The sequence below is a fragment of the Pyxicephalus adspersus genome, chromosome 3 (genome assembly GCF_032062135.1).
Source record: "Pyxicephalus adspersus chromosome 3, UCB_Pads_2.0, whole genome shotgun sequence".
In the NCBI taxonomy this organism is placed as follows: Eukaryota; Metazoa; Chordata; class Amphibia; order Anura; family Pyxicephalidae; genus Pyxicephalus; species Pyxicephalus adspersus.
The window spans coordinates 40,780,225-40,803,368 of record NC_092860.1 but is presented as its reverse complement, the minus strand read 5'-3'; the positions used below and the strand labels follow the sequence as shown (position 1 = coordinate 40,803,368).

The 23,144-nt window shown below is 37.7% G+C and overlaps 1 protein-coding gene across 2 annotated transcripts; it reads right to left on the bottom strand.

Annotated features, from left to right (window-relative positions):
• Nucleotides 1-115: 115 nt before the first annotated feature.
• On the bottom strand, nt 116-21,510 carry LOC140326057 (RNA exonuclease 1 homolog). 2 transcript variants are annotated; one of them, XM_072404318.1, is made up of 16 exons: nt 21,327-21,510; nt 16,540-17,711; nt 15,823-15,927; nt 15,532-15,730; nt 14,772-14,905; nt 13,462-13,599; nt 13,204-13,309; nt 12,062-12,121; nt 11,786-11,935; nt 11,067-11,180; nt 9,836-9,909; nt 9,603-9,713; nt 8,228-8,343; nt 6,386-6,524; nt 5,413-5,533; nt 116-580 (listed from the first exon to the last, which is right to left on the bottom strand). In XM_072404318.1, exons 1-16 carry the CDS (start codon nt 21,508-21,510, stop codon nt 492-494), a joined length of 3,012 nt encoding a protein of 1,003 aa, XP_072260419.1. In that variant the 3' UTR covers nt 116-491. The 2 variants fall into 2 exon arrangements, 1 of the variants encoding a protein (XP_072260419.1); XR_011919774.1 differs by lacking the exons at nt 116-580; nt 8,228-8,343.
• Nucleotides 21,511-23,144: the final 1,634 nt, after the last annotated feature.

Genomic DNA, 23,144 nt, shown 5'->3' with positions numbered 1-23,144 from the left:
TGATGGAGTTTTCTCCAGAAAAAACAATTGGTAGGTTTTCATTTTATCAAACGTACGCTTATTAGACCTGGTCTACCTCAAATCTACTACTGTACCATAGTAAAATAAATCCACACATGCTTAATATTTTATTTTGATATAGACAATTGTTACTTATATCCACTGGTAGCATACTTCCTACCAAAAAATCACAATAGAAAGTCTTTTGAAGGATGAAAAAAAGTAGCTTAAATTTCCAGCCATCAACAACCTGATCATCTTCGAGTGGGCTAAGAAAGAAGAAATTGAAATGTTTCTATAGACATACACAACATTTATATTAAGGCAAAGAGAGAGGGATTGAGGGGAAAAAAATAAGATAGAGGACAACTGTTATTCCAAAGCCCACAAACAGTTTAACATTTAAATAGAACATGTACATCTGCTGACATCAATTGAAGTTTAGGGAAGATAAATAAGTGCTTTTAATTCTAATAAACACATGAAGTATTTTATCTTCGTCCTTTAGTGTCCTCTTTTACTTTCCACAGCATTAGCTCCATGCACGCAGTAGCATCTTCAATTGAATCATGACCAGCCACTAAGGAAAAGAGTAAAGAATAAATAAAACAAATGTGAGGTGCAACTGATTGCACAGATCTTAACATTACTAGTTACAAATGAAGAGAAGTGGGGTTCAAAAGAAAGGGATAATGTGTGCAGTATACTTTTGGAAAGGGTGAAAAACTCATACTGGATTAAAGCCAGACATTAGGTTACTTCAGTTGTGGGTTGAAAAGACCAAGGTAGCAGTTGTAGTTTTAGGTTACAGCCAGTCCCATTGCTATAAGGAACCACAACTGGCTCAGTGGTTAGCACTCTGGCCTTTACAGCACTAGGTCACAGGTTTGAATCCCTGCCAGGACTATCTGCAAGGAGTTTGTATGTTCTCCCTGTGTCTGTATGGGTTTCCTCTGAGTACTCAGTTTCTTCCCACATCCCAAAAAACATGCAGTTAGGTTAACTGACATTATACTGTAAAGCCCCTTTGAAGGACAGTTAGTTACAAGAGTATGGACTTTGAAAAGCACTGCATAATGTCAGTGCTATATAAATACTGTATATTATACTGGCCTACCAGATATTAGAAAATACAATTCCAGTAAAAAAACTGTCAACTGCAAGCTTTGATGTTAAAGCATTTTGAAAGTCAATGGCCAACACGTTTCCCTTATGGAGGACTCTTTCCAAGCCAGTGTACAAACCACAAGTGGCAGTTGCTAGCTGCACAACAGATTGCTGCTGTGGCCCCAGGAGCAGGAAGTGCACAACAGGTAACCAGGTTTACTCACTTATATGGCTGTGAAGCAAATCCTCAAAAAACAAACAAAAAAAAATAGACCAAGATATCAAAAAATCTGAACTCTTAGTAAGCACGCAGAAGAACACAGAGCGTTTTGCCCACTCTATATGCTGGTGACTTCCAAAACCTGATTTAAGTGGTGTGGTTTGTTAATGTATCCTCCAATCCAACAGGTGTAGACCCCCAGATGATGGGAGAAAATGCAGCTCTAAACTAACTCTGCATACATTTCCTAAATTAGTTACTTTTACAGGTTGCAGTTAGTTAGATTGAAAAAAGATCCATCAAGTTCAACTACTACGGAAATAAATACATCCCAGACATAAAACCCTAAAGACATAGTTGGTCTAGAGGAAGGCAAAAAAAACCCTGGTACAATTTGCTTCAACAGTGGAAAAAAATATTTCCCGATTCCACAAGACAATTGGATGTTCCCTGGATCAACAGTCACTGTTATTTTTACTTTAAAGCCTTAATACCCAGTTATATTCTGTGCTTTTAGAAAAGCATACAGCTTTTTCTTACAGCAATCCATAGTAGTCGCTGAAACTACGTCCTGGGGGAGCAGATTGCACATTTTCACAGACCTTACAGTGAAGAATCCCTTCCTTATACAGAGCTTAAACTTCTTTTCCTCCAGACGCAAAGAGTGCCTTCTTGTTCTTTGTAATGATCTCAAAGTGAATAATGGGAATAGTTTTCTTTATGGACTGTTTATATATTAATACAGGGTGATCATATCCCCCTTATACGTCTCTTCTCAAGGGAGAATAGATTCAGTTCAGCTAATCTCTCCCCATAGCTGAGCTCCTCCATTTCTTTTATTAGTTTAGTTGCCCTTCTCTGCACTCTCTCCAGTTCTACAATGTCCTTTTTGTAAACTGGTGCCCAAAACTGGACTGCATATTCCAGATGTGGTCTGACCAATGCTTTGTACAGGGGCAGGATAATGTCACCATCTCTGCAGTGTATTCCTCTTAATAAAAGAAAGTACTTTGCTAGCTTTAGATAGTGCAGCTTGGCATTGCATGCTGTTATTAAGTCTATGATCTACCAGGACCCCCAGATCCTTTTGCATTTCTGACTCCCCAAATGTATTGCCCCTAGACAGTATGAAGCATGCATTTTTTTGGTGCCCAAGTGCATAATTTTACATTTATCTACATTAAATGTAATTTGCCACTTGGCTGCCCATTCAAACAGTACATCGTACAATACATTGTAGATTATAGACATCCTGTATGGACTTAATTCCATTACATAGTTTGGTGTCATCTGCAAACACAGAAATGGTACTTTTAATCCCAAACTCTATCATTTATAAAGATGTTAAACAGTAAAGGTCCCAACACTGAACCCTGGGGTACACCACTAATAACCTTGGACCATTCAGATTATAAATCTTTAATTACAACTCTCTGCACGTGGTCTTTAAGCCAGTTCTCTATTCATTTACAGATTGACTTTTCTAAACCCATTGACCCCTAACGTGCATATTAACCTGTCTGTGGGGTACAGTGTCAAATGCTCTAGCAAAGTCCAAGTACACTACGAGGGGGTGCTGAGAAGTTCCTGGCCTTGCCCCCTTTCAGGTGAAATAGAAAAATGAGTGCGGGGGCATATGACTGCCTAATATGTTAGTATGTAACTGTGCAAATATCAGGTCTTTGCAATTCCTAAAACTGTTTTTTCTTTTAATGAGAAACTGTGATGGCAGAGGCACAAGCAAGTTTCACACCGTTGGAGGTACAGGGCCATCATGAAGTTTTTGTTTCTCCAGGGAAAGGAAGGACACTTCTCCCCCAGTGTTTGTGACATCTCAGTGTGAATGTCCGTTGCTGATTTTCCCAGTCAGTCCAGTGCTCTATGAAACCAAACCCCTTTTGCACCAGGACTTAAGCCATGCGTTTAGCTGCCTTAGCTCCCGCTGCCTTTCCTGTGTTGCTCATAACACAGGCAATATTCCAGAGAATATACCCTTGGAAGGCCTTTTTATTCAACTTGAAACCTACCGTATTTTTTGCCGTATAAGACGCACTTTTTCTTCCCCAAAACCTGGGGGGAAAAGTTAGTGCGTCCTATACGACAAATGTGTTAAAAAAAAATATTTAAAATATTATACTCACCCGATACCCAATCCTGCGTGTGTTTCTGGCTGCAGCGTGTCTCTCTTCTCTCCTCTGCCAGCATCGTGTTTTCTCCTGTCTGTAAAGCAAAGCGAAAGAAGCCGGCACAGCGCCACCTGCTGTTCCCTGTCCTAACTGCCGTACAATAGAAAAAAAGCACAGAGTGATCAGAAGGGGAGTTTGAATGACACAGAGTGATCAGAAAGGGAATTTGAAAGGTACAGAGTGATCAGAAAGGGAATTTGAAAGGTACAGAGTGATCAGAAAGGGAATTTGAATGGCACATGAGTGATCAGAAGGGGAATACTGGTATGAATGGCACATGAGTGATCAGAAGGGAAATAATCTTTCAGAATCTTTTTTTCTAGATTTTCCTCCTTTAAAATTGGGTGCGTCTTATATTCCGGAGCGTCTTATACGGCGAAAAATACGGTAGTTCCCTAAACTGATTTTTAAGGATCCTCCATCTTCCATCTATATTGTCATTGGTTCTAAAAAGACAGCTGGGTCCTGTCCAGCCCCTCCCAGTAATTTGTACACTCGGTCCACCACATGCTGATCCCTGGCACCAGGGAAACAACAAACTATATATTTGAAGGGATCTGGTCAACAAACTATTCTATCCATCCTTCTGATCATAGAATCCCCTATGACTATCAATTGTCTTTTCCTTCCTGCATTTCCCTCCCCACCACTACTAGATGTGCTGCTCTCCCGGCTGTAGCAGTAACATCTAGAGTTGCAACCACTGGGTCTGCCACCTGCACATCTTCACATACCTTTGCAAACATGTTGTGGTGTTCAAACATAGGGCTGGCCTTCCTTTTCTGGGAGCCCCCTACCACTCTCTAGTTACATTAACACAACTCCCTACATGATTAACCTCTCCACATCGAAGCTATTAACTCCTGCTCAGTGAGAAGGAGACTGCTCTCAAGGTGATCAGGTGATGTCAGAGTTGCAATGCTCTTCTCCAGCTCTCCAATGCTAGATAACAGAAAAGCAACTTGCTCACATCTGTCACAGCGGTATTCACTTAGGAGCTGTTGCTTCATTTGAACCAAACTTTCCACCTTGCTACCCCTCATTTTCCTAGATGCAATGTTTGTTTACAAGGCGTTATAAAAGTTTCTTTAACCACACTGAGGTCTAGATTTCTGTACCAAAAGTGATCCACTGTTTTTCATAAAAATTTTTTTTAAATTGTAGACCTGTAACTTACAGAAATATGTCCGACGATGATCGATGGAGGACGACGCTGGATGAGCACAGGGGGACCAGGTAAGTAAGGATGTACAAAATCTCGGGCTTAACCATCCTTGCAGTTTTTTTTTGCCCGAGCGAAGGTCGGGCTTAACTGCAAGGAGGTTAAAGTTTGTTGTTACTACAGGGATTTACCTTTTGTTTTCAAACTCTGACTTTTGTTTTTTCCAACTCTACTTGAATAAAAAGCCATTTGTTTCACTAACCAAACAGTGAGCAAGCTCAAGGTGAGTCTACCAGGAACTTAAATCACCTGTGAAACCTTGACCACTCCCCCCTAGAGGTCAGCAAGGAAAAAAAGGTATTTAAGAACTTTTTTCATGTCACTGACTCCACTCCTTCTGTTAAGAGATACAGCTCAAGAGACATCTCCACAGATGGCATTTCGTACTTAAATAGCGTAGACATATTACACAACACTTTACAAACTTCAGTCATGCCACCAACTGTCCCAAGAGGCTAACAATCTATGTCCTTACCATGGCACCCCGTCACCTCTACCAACAATGTCAACTCTCTAGGATATTTTTAAGATAATTAGGAATCACAAGTACTCCAACTCTTTGAATGCCCACTTGTTTGGTAATCCAGATAAAAGCGAAAGTCTTTCAAAATCATTATTACTTTAACACCTTGATTTTTTTTACCACCAGACCCTATGGTGCTCTAAAAGGTGCTTACCATTAGCCTGGATGATACGTCTGAGGTAGTCCGCAATCAAATATCGCAGTGCTCTTTTATGAGGCAAACCTAGCCTATGTGGAAACACTATTGATGTATCAATAACTGTATCGTGAATGAGCTAAAGGAAGACAAAAAATTATTTGTTACAGGAAATTTTAAAAGATAGCAATATAAACTGGCTTAAACAGAATTTATTTACACATACTAGTAATTCCTTTTAGTACTCCTACATGAAAAGTATACCTAGAGAGATTATCCGCCACTATAATAGGATAGGAAAATGCCCTGCACTGACCAACATGCTTAGTTTCAATGATAGTAGGACAAAATTAGCACTGTATAAACAGCACTGTTCTGTTCTATGGAGAGGGGTGGGAGGAAGACCATAAGGGGAAAGGGCAAGCACCATAATGCACATCCTCCATAGGGAAGGACAGCTGTCATCCCTGCTCAATTCACTGATCCACCAGGATGGATCAATAAACCTCTGCACTCGCATTAGATTTTCAACAGAGTATCATAATTGTTTGTCCCAAGAAACAATTATTAGCTTGTATACATAGCTATATTATATTCCTTTACAGGGTGCATTCAGAGAATAGATGCTCTAAGTGAGTCAACATGCCATTAGGAGACACAGGAATGCTACAAATTTGTTTTCTACTAAAAATTCTAGTTTCACTTTATTACTACATAGTATTACTTTATTACTGGCAGGTAGATAGTTCAACAAAGTGCATAGCTGTTCTGAAATGTTTACAGTTGAAGATCCTGATCCAATCTGTATGACAGCCAGGCAATTAATATCAGAAGAGGTCAACAATGGCTGCATCATAACAGGCTACCTTCAAACACCAAGAGGATGCTAAACATTGCAAATGGAACAAAGGTTGTTGCAGGAAAGTGAAAACAATTTCAATCAAAATTACATCTCATATCATACAAAATACAACAGTTAATCTCAATTTACCTTAAGTGCAATTAAGTCATGTTCCAAATCATGTCCAATTAGAATAGTATCAGCACTAAATAAGTTGAGCATAATGGCCTGTACATCTCTAATGGATGTTGTAATATTCTTCAGATTATCTTCTGTGATACCAGATAACCTACAAGGAGATTTATTTGTACTTAAAGCCACATTACAGTCTGGCATATAATACAAAGAAGTCTGTCTCCTAACTTGTTATTGCTTATATGATCTACCTGTCCCCTAAAATAAAATAATCTGTGTAAAAAAACACAATTCCTTCATGTCACAGTACAGTTAGTGGCATTCATATTTATGATCAATATCCCACTAAGAGGTCTGTACAGATTAGGAAAAAAAAAAAACATTGTGTGCCTACAATCATTGATCTGTCATTGAGATTCTTGCAGGTTTGCTTGCTTAGAAGTCAGGAACTTTTCACTCTTCTCTCTGTACATTAATGAAACATCCTCTTCACAGCAAAAATTTTATTCTGAGACATTTCTGGCTGCTTCAAGGTCCATAAGGGAAACCAAATCAATGTAACCTTTTCGGGTACTTATAACCTCTAGAACAGCACTTATTGATGGTGTGGCAGATCTAATAAAGCAGAGGGGAAGTTTTGACTTAAATTCGTATTTTCTATTAAAAAAGGAAAAAATGTCTAAACATACTGCAAATACAGCCAAAACAGTCACAATAAGAAACGGTCTTACTAATACAGTTTGATTAGGGCAAAAACATTTTATCTTGTTTCACTTTTAGAGATCCAATTTTAGAAAGAACACAAATCCACAAATCTTACAAAATCTTTAGTTCAATAAAGCCCTGAAAATCTTTAAATGTCTTGAAAAGTGGGGTTGATTTACTAAAGACAGCCCTTAAGAATCTCCAAATATCCCAAAACAGCAGTTAGCATGGCCATAGGGATTTCAAATAATTTACACAATCCCAAACTGAACTCTGGTCACAAAATATTAACTGAGCTATTTTTCTATCCACAAACGGTATACATGTGTAGCAATGTTTTCTGCAGATATTAGCAATCATTTTATATACAGATTGCCTGCATAAAACTAAGAGGGGTAGGAGACAATTAGAAAAGGAACTAGTCTTGCTGGATTACTGAACAGATCTGGAAGATAATGCACACATGACAGATTCAAGAAAAAAAAAAACACACTTTCATTTTATTTTAGGTTTTATTGCTGGCTGTATGAGCAGTACATATTGTGTCATTTTTGAAGCCCTACCTCTATACCTTCATTGCCAGCAGTGTTCTTACTTCTAATTTGCACTTGTACAGAATGCACAGTTCTAACAATGTCCCTCAAAGGCACTCAATCTAAAGTGCCTACCAAAGCCATGTGTCATTATCAAGGTCAACCATATTTGTTTGCTGGGAGGAGTATTCCACCATCTTATACAGCCAAATTACTACACAGCCTGCTCACCTGTCTTCATATGTTTGGGACTATTGAAGGTAAACAGGATACTGAGCCCAGAGAGGACTGCTTAACTACTGTATCTAGGTTGAAAGATTAGTACAGATTGAGTGTTCCTACTCACGAACATGAAGGGCAGAAAAATATAGGGTGTTCATTATAAAAATACTACCCATTAGTTTCAAAATACTATCTCATTGGGGCTTGCTGGTTGTGTCTGTTTAAAAAAAATAAAGTTTTTAATTCAACTAAATTTGTTTTGATCAGTACCATTACCTATTCAGAGTTAATAAGCTCTTATTTGCCATTTGAAGCTTATACAGAAAGGCTTACTGTCCACCACCATGCAACATGAATTCACCACTGGTGCATTAGGAAAAGAGACAGCTATACATACCTGGTGTTATAGTCTATAATTTCATTATCCGGCTTCACAAAAGTATCATAAGCTACCTGTAACTGTTCATTGACCACTGTGACTCTGGTAAGTTCCAGACCATGTGTGGTATAGCACTAAATGAAAAAATACATTACTTTAGACCCTTTAAAGAGTCCATGTAGAAATGTTATGCTGCCTTGTAATGCAGAAACAATGTACTGCAAAATGTGTGCTGTGACACTTGTCTGCATAAACTTTATACATAAAAACAGGCAATCATATTGGGTTGAAAGGTTTTTCCAAATTGAGTCAACCCCTTCCTTTCCCCGGGGGAACGCAGGTGGCATTTAAAACCTTGCTTTCTAGTCTCAATTCTACATCATGTAAAATATAAGGAAAGCAGCCACTATAGTAAAACCTCCCTTAATGTGCCATTAGATATATGCAGTTTTTTAAAGTTAGGACAGCCCATTGGAAATAATAGACTGGCTGAATGCCACTTTTAAACTAGATGCAATGTACCACACATGCAGTGCATTACTATACAAAATGAATGACACTGCAACACGTAAAGCACATTGCGTCACAAGCATGTGTATTGACCAATCAGGCCTTTAAAACAATCCTAGCTATTCTTACTTGTAGGTAGTGACGAGATGGATCTGCTTCTTTTAGTCTATAAGACCCATAAATGTTTATGGGGAGGTAATGTACAGGCACAACCCAGACTACACTACATGTTAAGTAAACTGTGGCTTCTTAGTCTGTATGTGGAGGGGGATCTTGGGATAGTTTTGCTCAGGAGTGAAAAGAAATATAGGCAGCTCATATTCACTAGATTGTTAGTTGCTTTAACCTATCCTTGCTTGAATACTGAGTGCTGTATTGTATCTGTAGATTTGATGTACTGGGACTACAAGAAAGTATCTACAGACATTATAAGACATTTCTCTTCCATCCAATAACACAGATTTAAATAACTACTGGAACAAAAGCACAACTATTCTTTCCAGTACACAAGCTTTATATGCATATTTTTCAAGAAACCTGTAGGATTTGAAAATAGACTCTGTTCATTTAGAATGTCTTAAATATTACTGTGCTATGGGATAACTAATTGGCTATAGCCATTGTTTAGATAACTAATTGTTTAGAACCACATTTACCCTGGCCCATTTTATTATTTCAGATATTCATGTACTATACATTTTAGAAACACCTAGAATTTTCTAGGATGCATTAGTTCAGCTTACTGTACAGTCATTGTATTTATTAGGTGCACATCACTAAACCACTTTTTTAGATTTGGAACCAAGTCATATTCCCCAAATCTTAGTTTGAGCTCCCAAATTTCAGGCAAAAAACAAAAACAAAGTAGCAGCAAGGCAATTACCATTTCACAGTCCACAGAAAAAATTCCAGGATTTTCATCAGAAGGTTGAAGTTTTGGGAAAGTCCTTATAAATCCATCAAGATTTTCCCTCTGACCATCATGAACATGAAGCTAAAAGAAAAAAAAAAAGGATAAATTAAACTACATATTTTATTCCCAAAAAAATCCACTAAAAGAATCCATGGAGACATTTCTGCTTTTGCAGTTATTAGTTTGACATTGTTCTTCTAAACCTTTGCCATTTGGCATCCTGGGGCTCCCACTGCTGCTTCACAACAAGTGTAGCGGGTTTCTATTCCACCTGGAACTAAACAGAAATTATAAGATTAGATCTGAAAAGAGACTATAGAATTCACAGATGCCAACCTGAAATATTTGGGACTTTTTATTTAGGTACATTTTGTTAAAATATTTTCCTTAAAAACCACTATTTCCATCTTTTACAAACACAGCGAAAATTTCCAGTTTCATATTTTGCAAGCAGTTAACATTTTCAATAAAATTATTTTCAATGCAATTCACTTGTATCTTTTACATACAGAAAAACATTCAATAGAACCCTCATGTCAGTCTGTTAAGTGGGTGGCACTCAAACTTGTTTCCACTTTTTTTTTTTATGATGAACCAGATATTGAAATAATGTTATTATTTGATATTAAATAATGTTAAAATACCATGATTGCCAGTTAAGATGTTGGAAAAAATTCCCTCTAATCCCATAAAAACCATCACTCAGTCCCGGGGGGGGGGTTTGGCTTTTAATTGAAAAATCTATTTTGTTTCTTTTTGTAATTTAACCAGATCTCCCACTCTAGGGTTCATGTGGATTGTCTATTGCTACAAATTCTTAGAAAAATCAGTATCAGATTTGTAAAAATACAACATGTGTATTACTAAGGGTTGTGAATGTATGCCATGTTCATATATACATTGGCAAAATTGGAGTTTTGTATTGCCCACATAGTATGCTCCATATGTACATATCACCAAATACATAATACCCATGGTCTGACAACACAAAGTGTTTTGGTACAAATGATATCCCATGCACATTCAAAATTAGATTCCCTGCAGTTTGCATTCAAAACATATGGCACAAACTGCCCATTCCTACATCCTGTTTTTGGCAGTAAAATACCTTATCAAGGATGAGAACAATATGTTCCAAAATGAAAGACAATAGGTCAAAGAATCTATGGGATCAACTTAACATTATAGACCTCTACATATTGTTTTACTAAGGAAGCAATTCGCGAAACATTGAGCATTTTATTTAAAATATGAACTGCTTGCAACATGAAATTATGTTTGTAAAATATTGAAATTGTGTTTAAAATATTGTGGGAAATAAAATATTTTTATGATATATTTTAAAAAAAAATCACATCTATGTATCACATAATTGTAACTAAAGATGCAACTAGAATAATGTAGTCTAACTAAAATACAAGAAAATCTACTTGCCTTTGTGTTTTCGAACTCTGCCAGAGTGGTAACTGCACTCTTCTTTCCGTACATGCTTTCCTTGCAATGTCACTGAAAAGATTTCTCCACAGCGACAGCAAACTTTCCTCAAAGCTAAAAAAAAAAAATACATGGAATGAGATCTATATATAGTAACTATTTTGATAATTCATCTAAATTTTAATTATATTAGTGGTATCACCAACTTTGGTGTTTTGATGTTTGCATTATGCAACTAATGAACTACAAATCAGTTGGTCATCAGCAAAACTTTGGGGGATAGTTTTAGTGTGGAATCTGCAGAGTGCATTGAGGCATAGAATGCAGACAGTGGCACTACTAAAACTAGAAAATATCACATAAATACCCCGCTGCAGACACCCCATTTTAGCACAATCTACCACACGTTGCACCTTTATAATTGCATATCATGCTAGTATTTTAACAAGTTTTCTACATCAGATGTACAACTTGTAGGTAAAAAAAGAAATTCTGACAAAAAAAAAAATCAGAGCCTGTCAGCAACAAGTGCGTGCAGCCTTTAAAATTTTTATTCTGGTATTACCACATGTCCCTATGCGACTACACTGTACAATATTAAACCCTTAAACCTTTTCCTAGGTAATCCACACTTACAATACATATTTTGCATCTGTGCTTTTCATGCCCCTTACTTAGAACAAGAGTGCAGTACATAAATACCACAAGAAGTTACATACCATCACTGTTTATATTTTTCCCTACTGCATTCTGTATTATAGCACTGCCAGGCTTGTCAGGATTTGGTCGTGGAAAGCCATTTTCTATCAGCTGATCCTGGGACATAAGATATTCTTTCAGAAAGTTGTAAAGTGTGTGCCCAGTCAATTCTGAACAAAAAAACATAAGAAAAAAATCAAAACATCAAACAAAATTTGAAACACACATGCACATATTTGCAATTAAAATGAGTCTAATGGAATTTAACCAGAAGATCCAGCATTACAGTAACCTACCATTTTTGTCATCTTGTTTTCTTGAACTAGCTACTTCTCTCCTGCTTGAATGTTGTGGACCTGAAATTATTATACAGAAAACTGGCATAAAAATTAGCACCCATAGGAAACGATAAAGACATTTGTACTGGCTTATTGGTATGAACAGGAAAAGACAAATCTAAAGAAAAGCCCTCGGACACCATTCCTAGGAACCAAAATACCATGGTAAATAAGAAATGTAATTACCACCAGGCAAAGACAAGTGAGTATTACCAAAGTGGTCAAAATCATGTTCAATGGACACTTGGTGGTTTCAAATCAGAGTAGGCAATTTGTCCACCCGTTTAAATGAGTTATTTTTTATCTAACATTTAAAAGATTTAGGCTTTGCAGGACTTAGAGGATGTTAGAGGATGCCTGATGATTGAGCTCCCTTTGAGTCTTTTTTAGTGGTTTATTAGAGATCATCCATCATTTCCTTAAAAGTGAAAAGTTTTACATTATTTTTTTGTGTAACAGAATACAAAAATATGTTTTTTATGTACAATATGGGAAACCCAGTCAGCTTTGTGTCCCAGTTACAGTTTTTCATTACTTTTTTCCAAAACATTTGTTTAAAGTACGGGGGGAGGGAGTTTTCACTTAGGCACAAGTGTCCTTGATACTTAATTTTACTATTCAAACAGTGAAATTGAGTTTATAAAGTCCTCAGGCAGCTACATAATTGTAGACAATGTAGAATTTTTTTTATTTGGACAGCTAGTTCCCTGGATGTTCGGATAGCACAACCCATCAGCTTCAATAACATCCAAGTCCTAGAGCTGCAATATGCAGGCCAGACAAGATTGAAGTCTATCTATGCAGCATCTTATTAGGTACACAGGTTTAAAAACAATGTGGCTAGAATGACAGCCAACCTACATTCTTATGAGAAAATGGCAATAGCAAGTTTTGCATTTCATTTTTTAGGATGAGTTATCATCAGTGCCCTGTTAAACATGTCTGAGTCAGCAGCAATAGGGGATATTTAGACAAAGGTGTTCAAAAACCTACGAGCTTGGCATAGAAAAGTGAAGAAATGATTTGTATTACATTACCAATCCCCTGATGCAGCATTACAATAAGGGTGAAGAAAGGTAGAATCTGAAAAGTTCTCCTACCATTAATATGTTGATCTCTAAGTTTTTTAAGGCTATTAACAGCTATGTTAAGATACATGTTCTTGCTCCCACATCTTTCATAAATGGCCTTTTCTTCAGCTAAAGCCTAGAAAACAAAAAAGAAATCAACACATGACATGACAACTACGAACTACCCAAGTTAAAAAGACTTTGTTCGGAACTACTTATCTATTTCTGCTGGAAAAAATGTAGTGTACTGTTTTACCTGAATATCTGAGCATATGACAGCTGAAATACCTTATCAAATGCTTCCTGGATGGATGCAGAGTCTTTCAAAAACTCTTCCACAAAAGCAGTAACATAGCGCTGTCTTGTTTCATGAGGCACTTTAGAACTGTTTTCAGGAATAACAGATGACTTTCTGCGGCATTGTATCTAAACAAACACAAGACACCATTATATCAAAGCAGCCTGTATCAGGTTCTCCTGTACTCAAGACTAACACAGTTAAAGAATGGAAACTTTTTTGCACACAAGAGTTTTAAATGGTATCTCCCGCTGAATACTTTTTCCACCAATATAGATGAGTAAGGTATGTATAAAATTTCTCTTTACAGGTACATTTTTGAAAAGCTATCAGCCAACAATCTTTAAAGAGGGCCCAGACATCATAAGCAGACTTTGCTTTGTACGTTAAGGACCTCTTATTCTTGACGTGATACATGTGTACAGGTCTAGAGCCTCAACTTTTTTTCCTTGCATCACCCACAAGCTCAATAATGCTTTTAAAATCTCCTAAATGATTATGATCCCCTTTATGGAGACATAACAGCCTATTCACTATTACTCTATTTCAGGGGTGCCCACACCTTTTTTGGCTTGTGAGCTACTTTTTAAATGACAAGTCAAAATGATCTACCAACAAAAAAAATGCCAAATATATATATATATATATATATATATATATATATATATATATATATATATACACACCGAGTATGACACAGACGTAACTGGAGCTAATGAGACATTGAATGGCAGAGCATTGCACTGACATTGCTCTACAAGACTATAGTGACAGGAAAGCTAGTTTACCTGTCATAGGAGAATGATGTGATGCACAAGAAACTGCCCCAGAACTGCTCACCTCAGACTGCCCTCTCTGTTACAGGAGCCTTCTCATACAGCCTAGCCCGGCTGCTAGTAAACAGCAGGGAGCAGTAAGGCAGGGTTTTGCGATCGACTCGGGTTGCCTTCGCGATCGACTGGTAGATCGCGATCAACGTTTTGGGCACCCCTGCTCTATCTGAATAACATTTTGTTTTAGATTTGGTAGGACAGGGAATAGTTTAAACCTGTAAGATATTTTGCTGTTCCTGACTATGTAACCAAGATTTTACAGCAGACTCTTACATGAGGAGTGATTTTACAACACCTGTCATGGTGACAACTAAGTAAACATTTACACTCATTTACTTTTTTATTCTTAGAAGAAAAACCTACACTACCCCAACAAGACACAACCCATTCCCTGTTTTATTAAAGATGAATTATTAGAAATAATTTCAAGACCGTTTCCTTTCCATAAATTAAATGAAATGCATTACCTTTACTGGTGCTGTTGGTATTGTTCTCTTTTGAGGGAAACCAGGTTTTACAGTGTTGGAAAGTGTACTTCCAAGTCCACATATCTGACTTCTGACTGGCAAAACTGGTTGAACCTCCACTAAATTTACACAAACTGAGGGATAAAAATTTAGTCAACATAAATACAGCAATTTACTTACTGGTATAGTTAGGTCACAAAAATAAAACCATGTAGCCAGATCTATCAAAGACTACTTAGACTATAGGATTGAAAAAGTGTCCACAGATCATATTTAGGGTTAACTACTATAAGAACAGGGCATATTCCAGAAGATAAAGCAAGTGATTACATAATCATACATCTACCCTATTAGGTAACTACTTTATGATTACATTCAAACAAGTAACCCACATTGTTTTATCATCTAAAGCATTTTAAAGAGCATAATCATATCATGATCTGTGGCCAGGTTGGGTTGATGATGCTGACCAAGGATCACTGGGAAGACTAGAGTTTGCGTTGTTAGTAAAACTAGTTTTGTTGCAATTTATTCCACCCTCAATATTTACTGCTATGATCAAAGCAGTGGGTAATTGAATTGTGCTGCATGTCCTAATAGCCTCCAGCAGCGCCCCTAGCTGCTATCAGTTTAGTTTGCACTGTTGAATTTCTGAATAATTAGCCATACCCTGGTGATTTTTCCTTATTACATGGTGCAAACTCAAATCAAACAGAGGGAATAATTACTTAGTATATCTCAATATTTTATAACTTCTTACCCATTTGACCAAAACTGTGAAAAGCTGGAGAAATGCTGCTGGCGATTCTCTTTTGTGATGTAGCTATAAAGGCTTGTCCACTTTTGACTGCAGAACTTATCTGCACCGCTTTCTGCTGAACCTGCACTATCCTTTGGGGTTGAATTTGGTGAGGCACAGATCTTCTGAAAGGGACAAGAATTGTATTGCTTTCCTTGACCTAAAAAACAAATTGGATCCTTAACAGTTTAACTAGACCCACAAAAAAAATTGTATTATCTAACAAAATAAAAATTCTGAATTTATTCTTACATCACATTTTGCCGATGGACGTGCAATTCTTTTTCGCTGTCCCGGTAGAGGCTCACTTCCTTTTACTTGTACTTCAGCATCAGGCTGATCATCACAATGAACTTCCTAAAAACAATCATGGATAAGAGATTTTGAAATAAAAAAAACATAAATAACATTTTCTTCAGCTTGTCCCTACCACTACCAGCTTTTTGGGGAAAATGCACTAGCAAGTAAGTATTCGATTGTTCCATGACTGAAAAGTTCCACATAGATTGTAAAGAAGCAGGGTATTAAAGTCCACAAATGACTACAGCCAGTCACTGGAATTTTCCCCCTTGCCCACTATCCCAATAACATTTAAAACCTACTATGGACATTTTGTGCTGTCATTCTCACATCCTATAAACAACCATTAAATGTCATCGCACAACTGCCCTAAGCAAATAACTAATTTCCGCTTACAGCGGCAGACATTATGCATCAACATTCAGCATTAGCCTTTTTAAAGACAGAGCAGCTAAAAAAACAACAGCCTAATTGTCTGAAAGTCCACAAAGTTTTACATTGTTACCAATCTGTATCACATCTCCAAACAAATTACAACAGGTTCACTGTGAGCTTAATTCTATTTTATCATCCTGAAGCTGGCAGGTAATGGGGTTGGCCAATGTAGTTTTCACCATGCAAGAGTTTAATTGTAACTATCACTAGAAGGAAAGATTTAAAATAAAATACCTGCTCTGCATTTTTCTTTGCTTGACATTCAGTAAATTCATTAAAAATTCGCAAACATTCTTCCATGGGGTCCTCTGAATCTGAATATGTGTCTTCTTCTGAGCTAGTGTCATCAGTTGAAGAATTCACAACAATGACTTCATTGTCTGTTTTTAGTATGGAGGTCTCAGGCTGAGGTTTCTGCTCAATAATGAAAGTATCAGCATTTGTTTTACCCAACGTTGTGGTAGCAATACCATCAATTTCAGTGTCTGCTGAATTATGAAAAACTTCACTGTTAAGTAAATTAATTGACTTCTCTAGAGATAGGCAAGAATCCTGCTTGTCCATATTTTCAAACATGGAATCTGCTTGCTCTTCGACAATTTCTTTAACATTTACTAAATCATCAGGAATATCGCTTTTAGGTTCATTTACATTGAGAGTTTTTTCGTCTAACAAAATCTGAGCATTAGAATAAATTTCATGTTGCTGAGCACTCTCATTTGTAAAACTCATTAAGTTATAAGAAACCTCTGATGCATTGGTTTCATAAATACCCTTCCCTTCAGAGTCCTCATCTAGTGGAGGCAGTACCACACATTCCATAGATCTAGTTTCTTCTGTAGATAAGTTTGCATCATCCAATGCTACATGCTTTTCTATAGATTCACAAACTTTGCTTGGCCTTTTCCTTTTTGAAACAACCTCCAGTGGCGGTGCATCAATCACAAGCATATCATCATCATCATCAGATTCTTGAAGTTTTATTTCAAGCCTTATTGGAGATACAGTTCTAGGCTTCTTTGTAGGGCAATCAAACGTCTCTTCACAATTCTGTTTTGTTGTAGTGACGAGGTCATTGTCTTTTGTGTTGGAACTAAAGAACCCTGCAGTATAATTAAGCAATGGATCATACTCTAGATCTGTAGCTGGACAGCTTCGATCAACCACATATTTTTTCTTTTTATTTTTTGGGCAGGTGACTAAAACTTTAGGATTTTTTTTTGTTGTAGTGTTGTCCTCATCTCGAATGGTATCTGGGATGTTACAATTAATGTCAGTCTCAGATAAGTCTTGTGCGGTATGTGTCCCATTTGTATACTGTAGTAACTTTTTCTGGCTCTCTTCCACTTCATTTTTGACAGTTTCAATCGCTTTCTTAAGCCTCTCCAGTTCACTTAATTTTTTACCTATATAAAAAAAAAAAAAAAAGTTACATTTAAAAACATCTGTTACAGCTATAAATAGTCAAAGAATGAATAAAAAAGTGGAGGCAAGATGTTTTAAGTTTAAAATGTTTATCTGACTTCAATAATTCCACCTTTTTGTGAACATGGAGTAGAGAAAGCTTGCCTTAAAACTCAGTGATTGCAAAGTACCTCCCCGCACAGAACTGATCCAAACGTATACCAGAAGAATAACTCAGACAATCAAAATTCCTAAATACAGGATCACCAGTAAATTCCCAAATCCTGTTTCATTGCATAGTATAAGCAAGGGAGACCCATGAAAGAACACCTAAAATTTTTTAGCCAAGATGCTGGCAAATTAAAAAGAAATGAGAAATGGTGCCTCAAAGATCTACTGACAGAAAAAACATATCTAAAAATACTTAAAACAGAACTAAAAACAAAAGATGAAGCATGGTAACTTTCCCTGGGATCTTGGCCGTTTATAGGTAGTCATCTAGTTTTAAAGCATATTTTGAGCTTTAATGCAGAAATGGCACCTTGGAGGAGAATGCTAGGGAACGGTCATCTGGGTCTGCAGCATACAAAATGAAGCATTTTCTTCCTATCCCGGGATCACAGGGGGTTCTCTCCAGGTTTGTGGCAATTGAGTTGTCTCACTAGCAATTTACAGTAGCTATAAATCTGAAAAATGTTAACCATTTACAGAGTTGTTACAATAGTTCGATACAATGAATGTATAATGCTGTATAATGCATCTGGTGTGATATAATTCAGAAATGCACTACTACTACCAAAGCTGGACATTCTGTAGCTAACGTCAGATTAGTTGGTTCCTGAAATAATACAATTCTTGAGACACAGGCCATGCATGGACTAAAAAAAGTTTTAATTTCCAGAAACAATGTTAGGGAGAGACTTGTATCTGCTACAAAACCCCAAGAGGGCAAACCCCCAGGAAGCAGCAAGTGGGCTAATTTGTGGAAGACTAAAGCTATATTGTTGGGATGGGTGGTGAGGTTGTGGTGCAGTCACTGCTTCATCACACCAATTAACCTTTCTGGGGTAACAAGCTACATAGAGGGTTTCACCTGCAGCAGCCAAAAAAAAGGGAGCTGCATTGAGCTGTTAAGTACTGCTGTATGCCGTCCACGTAAAAGGTGCAAATGATGATTCTTTAGGAAACAGTGCAATGGTTGAGATGGCTTGCACAGTGCCAGTTGCTGGAAGCTATGTAAGAATGCTTATCACACAGCAAGTCTGGACCTTGCCATAACCCAGGTTCAGATTGGTGTTTGTTATCCCCTCAGTGGCACCCATTTTAAATTGCTTGGAGTACAAAAGAATACTTTTTTAAATTGTTGGGAGGTTAAAAGGAAGCGGTCGGAGCAGTCCTGCAATGCCTTTTGGATTTCATAAACAGAGGTGTATAGGCAAACACCTGTATAAATAAAAAAGTTTTGGTGGAGATGAAGGGTTCACATTTTTAACATTATATAAAAGGGTAGAAATTTATTTGGGGAGCCACTGGTGTAAAGACTGAAGGGGGCCTGCTCCTTCTGTGCATGATCAAGATTGAGCATGTGTCATCAAGGGGCTTTTCTAGAATGAAAAAGGTGAGATATGCTTTTTTTACATTTTCCAGAAAACACATCATTCAACCTCATGCTGTGAGCCCAAAAGAAAGAAAATGGCAGGCTGGACATCACGGTAAGTGCCAGAAAGAAGAGGAAAGCCCAGGCTGGGCTCTATGTGAAAGGATTAGAAGCTTACCATTGAAATGTTTACCTCCCCAATGAAAGTTTCTCTTTAACTGTGCATGGTGGCCAGTGCAAAAAATTATTTTAGTTGGGAGTTCAGAAAATTGCTGGGAAGGAAAGGTTGTAACAGAAAGGTATTAAATTTGCCTAAATTTGCTATTATATCTACTTATTTTTTTAATACAGCAGTCCCAACCAGGGGTCCACAGAACAATGTGGACATTTGAAACTTTTATGTTCTTTTAATAAAACAAAATAATCTAAAATTCCTATATTCTGAATGACAAATTTCACCTTTTTATTGCACTAAATTCACAAACTGTACTAGAAACGGAAAATCAAGGGAGACGCAGCGTGACGTCAGTGTAGTGTTAAGTTGTATAAGACAACCATTGCCAAGCCGTACGCTTCAGTATTGTTCCCACTTTTACCACAGTCACCCCACGAATACCAAGTCTCATTTTATTTCTCAGATGCTGTTTTAGGTAAGTATGACCCTGTGTAATTATTTTTAACTGTTACATTTAATGGCATCAAATAGTTTACCTTTGATAATTGATCATTTCTTCTTTGGTCTTAGATTCGAATGAAATAAATGCATAACGAGAGAGAAAAAGCAAATATTTGGCATTTCTTTAGTAATACCAAAAATAATGCAACTAATGATAATAGTAACAGTAATACTTCACTTAACTGTGAGCTGATCAATGAATCAGACCCTCCACAGTCCTTGTCAGGCACCATTAGGAAGATCATTATTTTACCAATGTATTAATCTTTAAAAAAAAACATTAATGGTCAATGGGATTTAAAATTTTGAATTCAGTGGTCCGTGAGGTCCAAAAGGTTGGCAACCACTGTTTTAATACAGGTAGTCGTCGGTTACATACGAGATAGGGACTGTAGGTTTGTTCTTAAGTTGAAATTGTATGCAAGTCGCAACAGGTAAATTATTTTAGTACATACAATTAGGACAGATGTTTGTATCATCATATCAGGCAGTGTGGTGTCAGGTACTATATAAAAACCCTTACTATGACTATCACAAAGCAAAAAAAAAAAAAAAAACACTTTATGGAGCCTAGACATTCATTAACTTCTGGAGCAAGCTGTGCTTTGGTATGCAAAAAGAAACAACTGCAGAGTTTGTCTGGTCATTAAAGAATTACAAGATGTTGCAGAAGAGCTCAGTGCTTAAACAGACCCACAACCTCAGCTATATTAAGCAAAAGACAAAAAGTTTGCATGACTTCTGCAAGTCATGCAAACCACCCCCATCAAGCCTCCATTCTTTACAGTGAGAGTTCATATCTAGGAGTGGTCTGTCCTTATCCCAGGGACCACCTGTATATTTATGTTCCGACCAACAGGGGCACTCTAAACAGGATAGTAAGTGGCTGGGGCAGATGAACTATGAGGTCACTAGGAGTGTACAGTGTACATCAGGTAAGTCACATCACATGATGACATGAGGAATGATGGGTACATTGGACTGGGGGTGCAGGGTTAGGTGGGGGGGGGGGGATGCAGGGTGATGGGAGAAAGGGTACAGGATACACTAGGGAATGTAGGGTAACATAGAAAGGAAGAGGGCACCTTTGCAGCCCTTTCAGGTGTAAGTGGTGCATTCAATAAGACAGTGTTCACCACCCAACAGCCAGGAATCAGCTTTCCATCATATAAGCCAAATACAGCACCTCATCCAGCTGTACTGGGCTGACTGCTACACCACATATGTATGGACAACACTCCTCTACTTAATGAAACATTCATTAGACTCCAGCCAGTTACCACACCCTGCCTGTAGGTGGCGTGCGCTCAGTGCAGTGCGGTAAGTACATGGAGCGCTCCTCACCCAGGGCTTCTCTAGGCGGCCCCGCCACCATGGCACACGGGACACTATGACTGGCGTCCCCGCACTGCTCCCCGGGCACCTCAGGTGACACATGCTGGTAGTGACAGTGTGGCCGCACACACCGCCCGCTCCCCCCGCTGTAAGGACAAGGAATACTCTGAAAGAAACCCGCGGAACGTAACATTCCCGCTCCTTCCAACCAAACACCGAGCCTGGGGGCGGGGCACGCATCACGGCCTTTTATAGGCTAACATCACCGACCAATCAGAGACTTGGAAATCCACGAGGCGAGTGTGGTTTAATTATCCCCAGGTGTGTTTCTCGTTATATATTGCAGCTATGACTGTGATAGCTGAGGAGTGATGACACACTGACACCTCATAGACAGTGGAAACATTTTAATTGATTTGGAATATATAAGGAAAACTCTAATGGTTCTATGTATATAAGAAAATAATTTTACGTTTCTTTTATACAGAGGAATCTGTGTGCAGGTGCAGGTTTTTCTCACTGTTTCCTGTTCTGTAGAAATACCAGCAAGTCAGGGGAAATCCCTTCATATATAATTGTCTCCTGAAGAGTTGTCCCCATTGAAAGACCTTGTGTGAGCAGGAGGGATGTGCTATGGGTGGGGCAGATTTGGTGGTTTTAGGGTTGGCACCTGGCTGCTATTTCACTGATAAAGCTTGTAAAACTAAAATGCGGGCACACATATAAAAAAAAGACCTAATCAGGACTAAACCTAAAAATGAAAAAACAATTGTGAGCAGTGAAGGTATTTGGTTTTCTATTAGTTCTCATCCTGTATATATTATTATTATTATTATTATTATTATTATTATTATATTATTATTACCTCCTGACAGTGAAGCTATGGACCCACACAGGTATATGAGGCAGATATCCTCCTTGTTCTTGCTTCTTATGTGCAGTTACAGTGGCAAAGTGTACCTTATTATTATTAATAAACAGGATTTATATTGCGCCAACATATTACGCAGCGCTGTACGTTAAATAGGGGTTGCAAATGACAGACTAATACAGACAGTGATACAGGAGGAGAGGACCCTGCCCTGAAGAGCTTACAATCTAGTAGGTTTACACACCTTAGTGATTCTAAATTATTAAGAGGTAATAGGTTATATTAGGAAAAGGCATATATATTATTACACAGTATTTATATAGCGCCATCATATTACGCAGCGCTGCAAAAAATCCATAGTCATGTCATTAGCTGTCCCTCAAAGGGACTCACAATCTAATGTCCCTACCTCAGTCATATGTCTTTAAAACAGTATAGGGTCAATTTTGGGGGGGAGCCAATTAACCTATCCAGATGTTTTTGGAATGTGGGAGGAAACCAGAGTACCCAGGGTAAACCCACACAAACACAAGAACCTGCAAACTCCATGCAGATAATGTCCTGGCTGAGACTTGAACCTGGGACCTAGCGCTGCAAAGGCCAGAGTGCTAACCCCCGAGACACCGTGCTGTCCATATTGAATAAACTAAGGTGCATTAAAAATAAGATCATTTAAATAAGTTTTATCCTATTTATGTTGCACTTCATCATATATTAATTATTATTATATATGGATCTTCCCACCGAAGCTTGCCAAGACTGTACAGTGGTGCCAAGCCTGTGAGAGAAGAGAACCTGGAGGATAAAGTAGTCAGCAAAGTGATTTTAGGTGTCGGACATATGAAGTACTCTGGAGGGTAATTGTAAAAGTAAGGTAACATTTAAATCCAATGATACAGAACAATACAATTATTTTGATGCAAAACTATTTTTTTATCACACATAATTTTGATTGG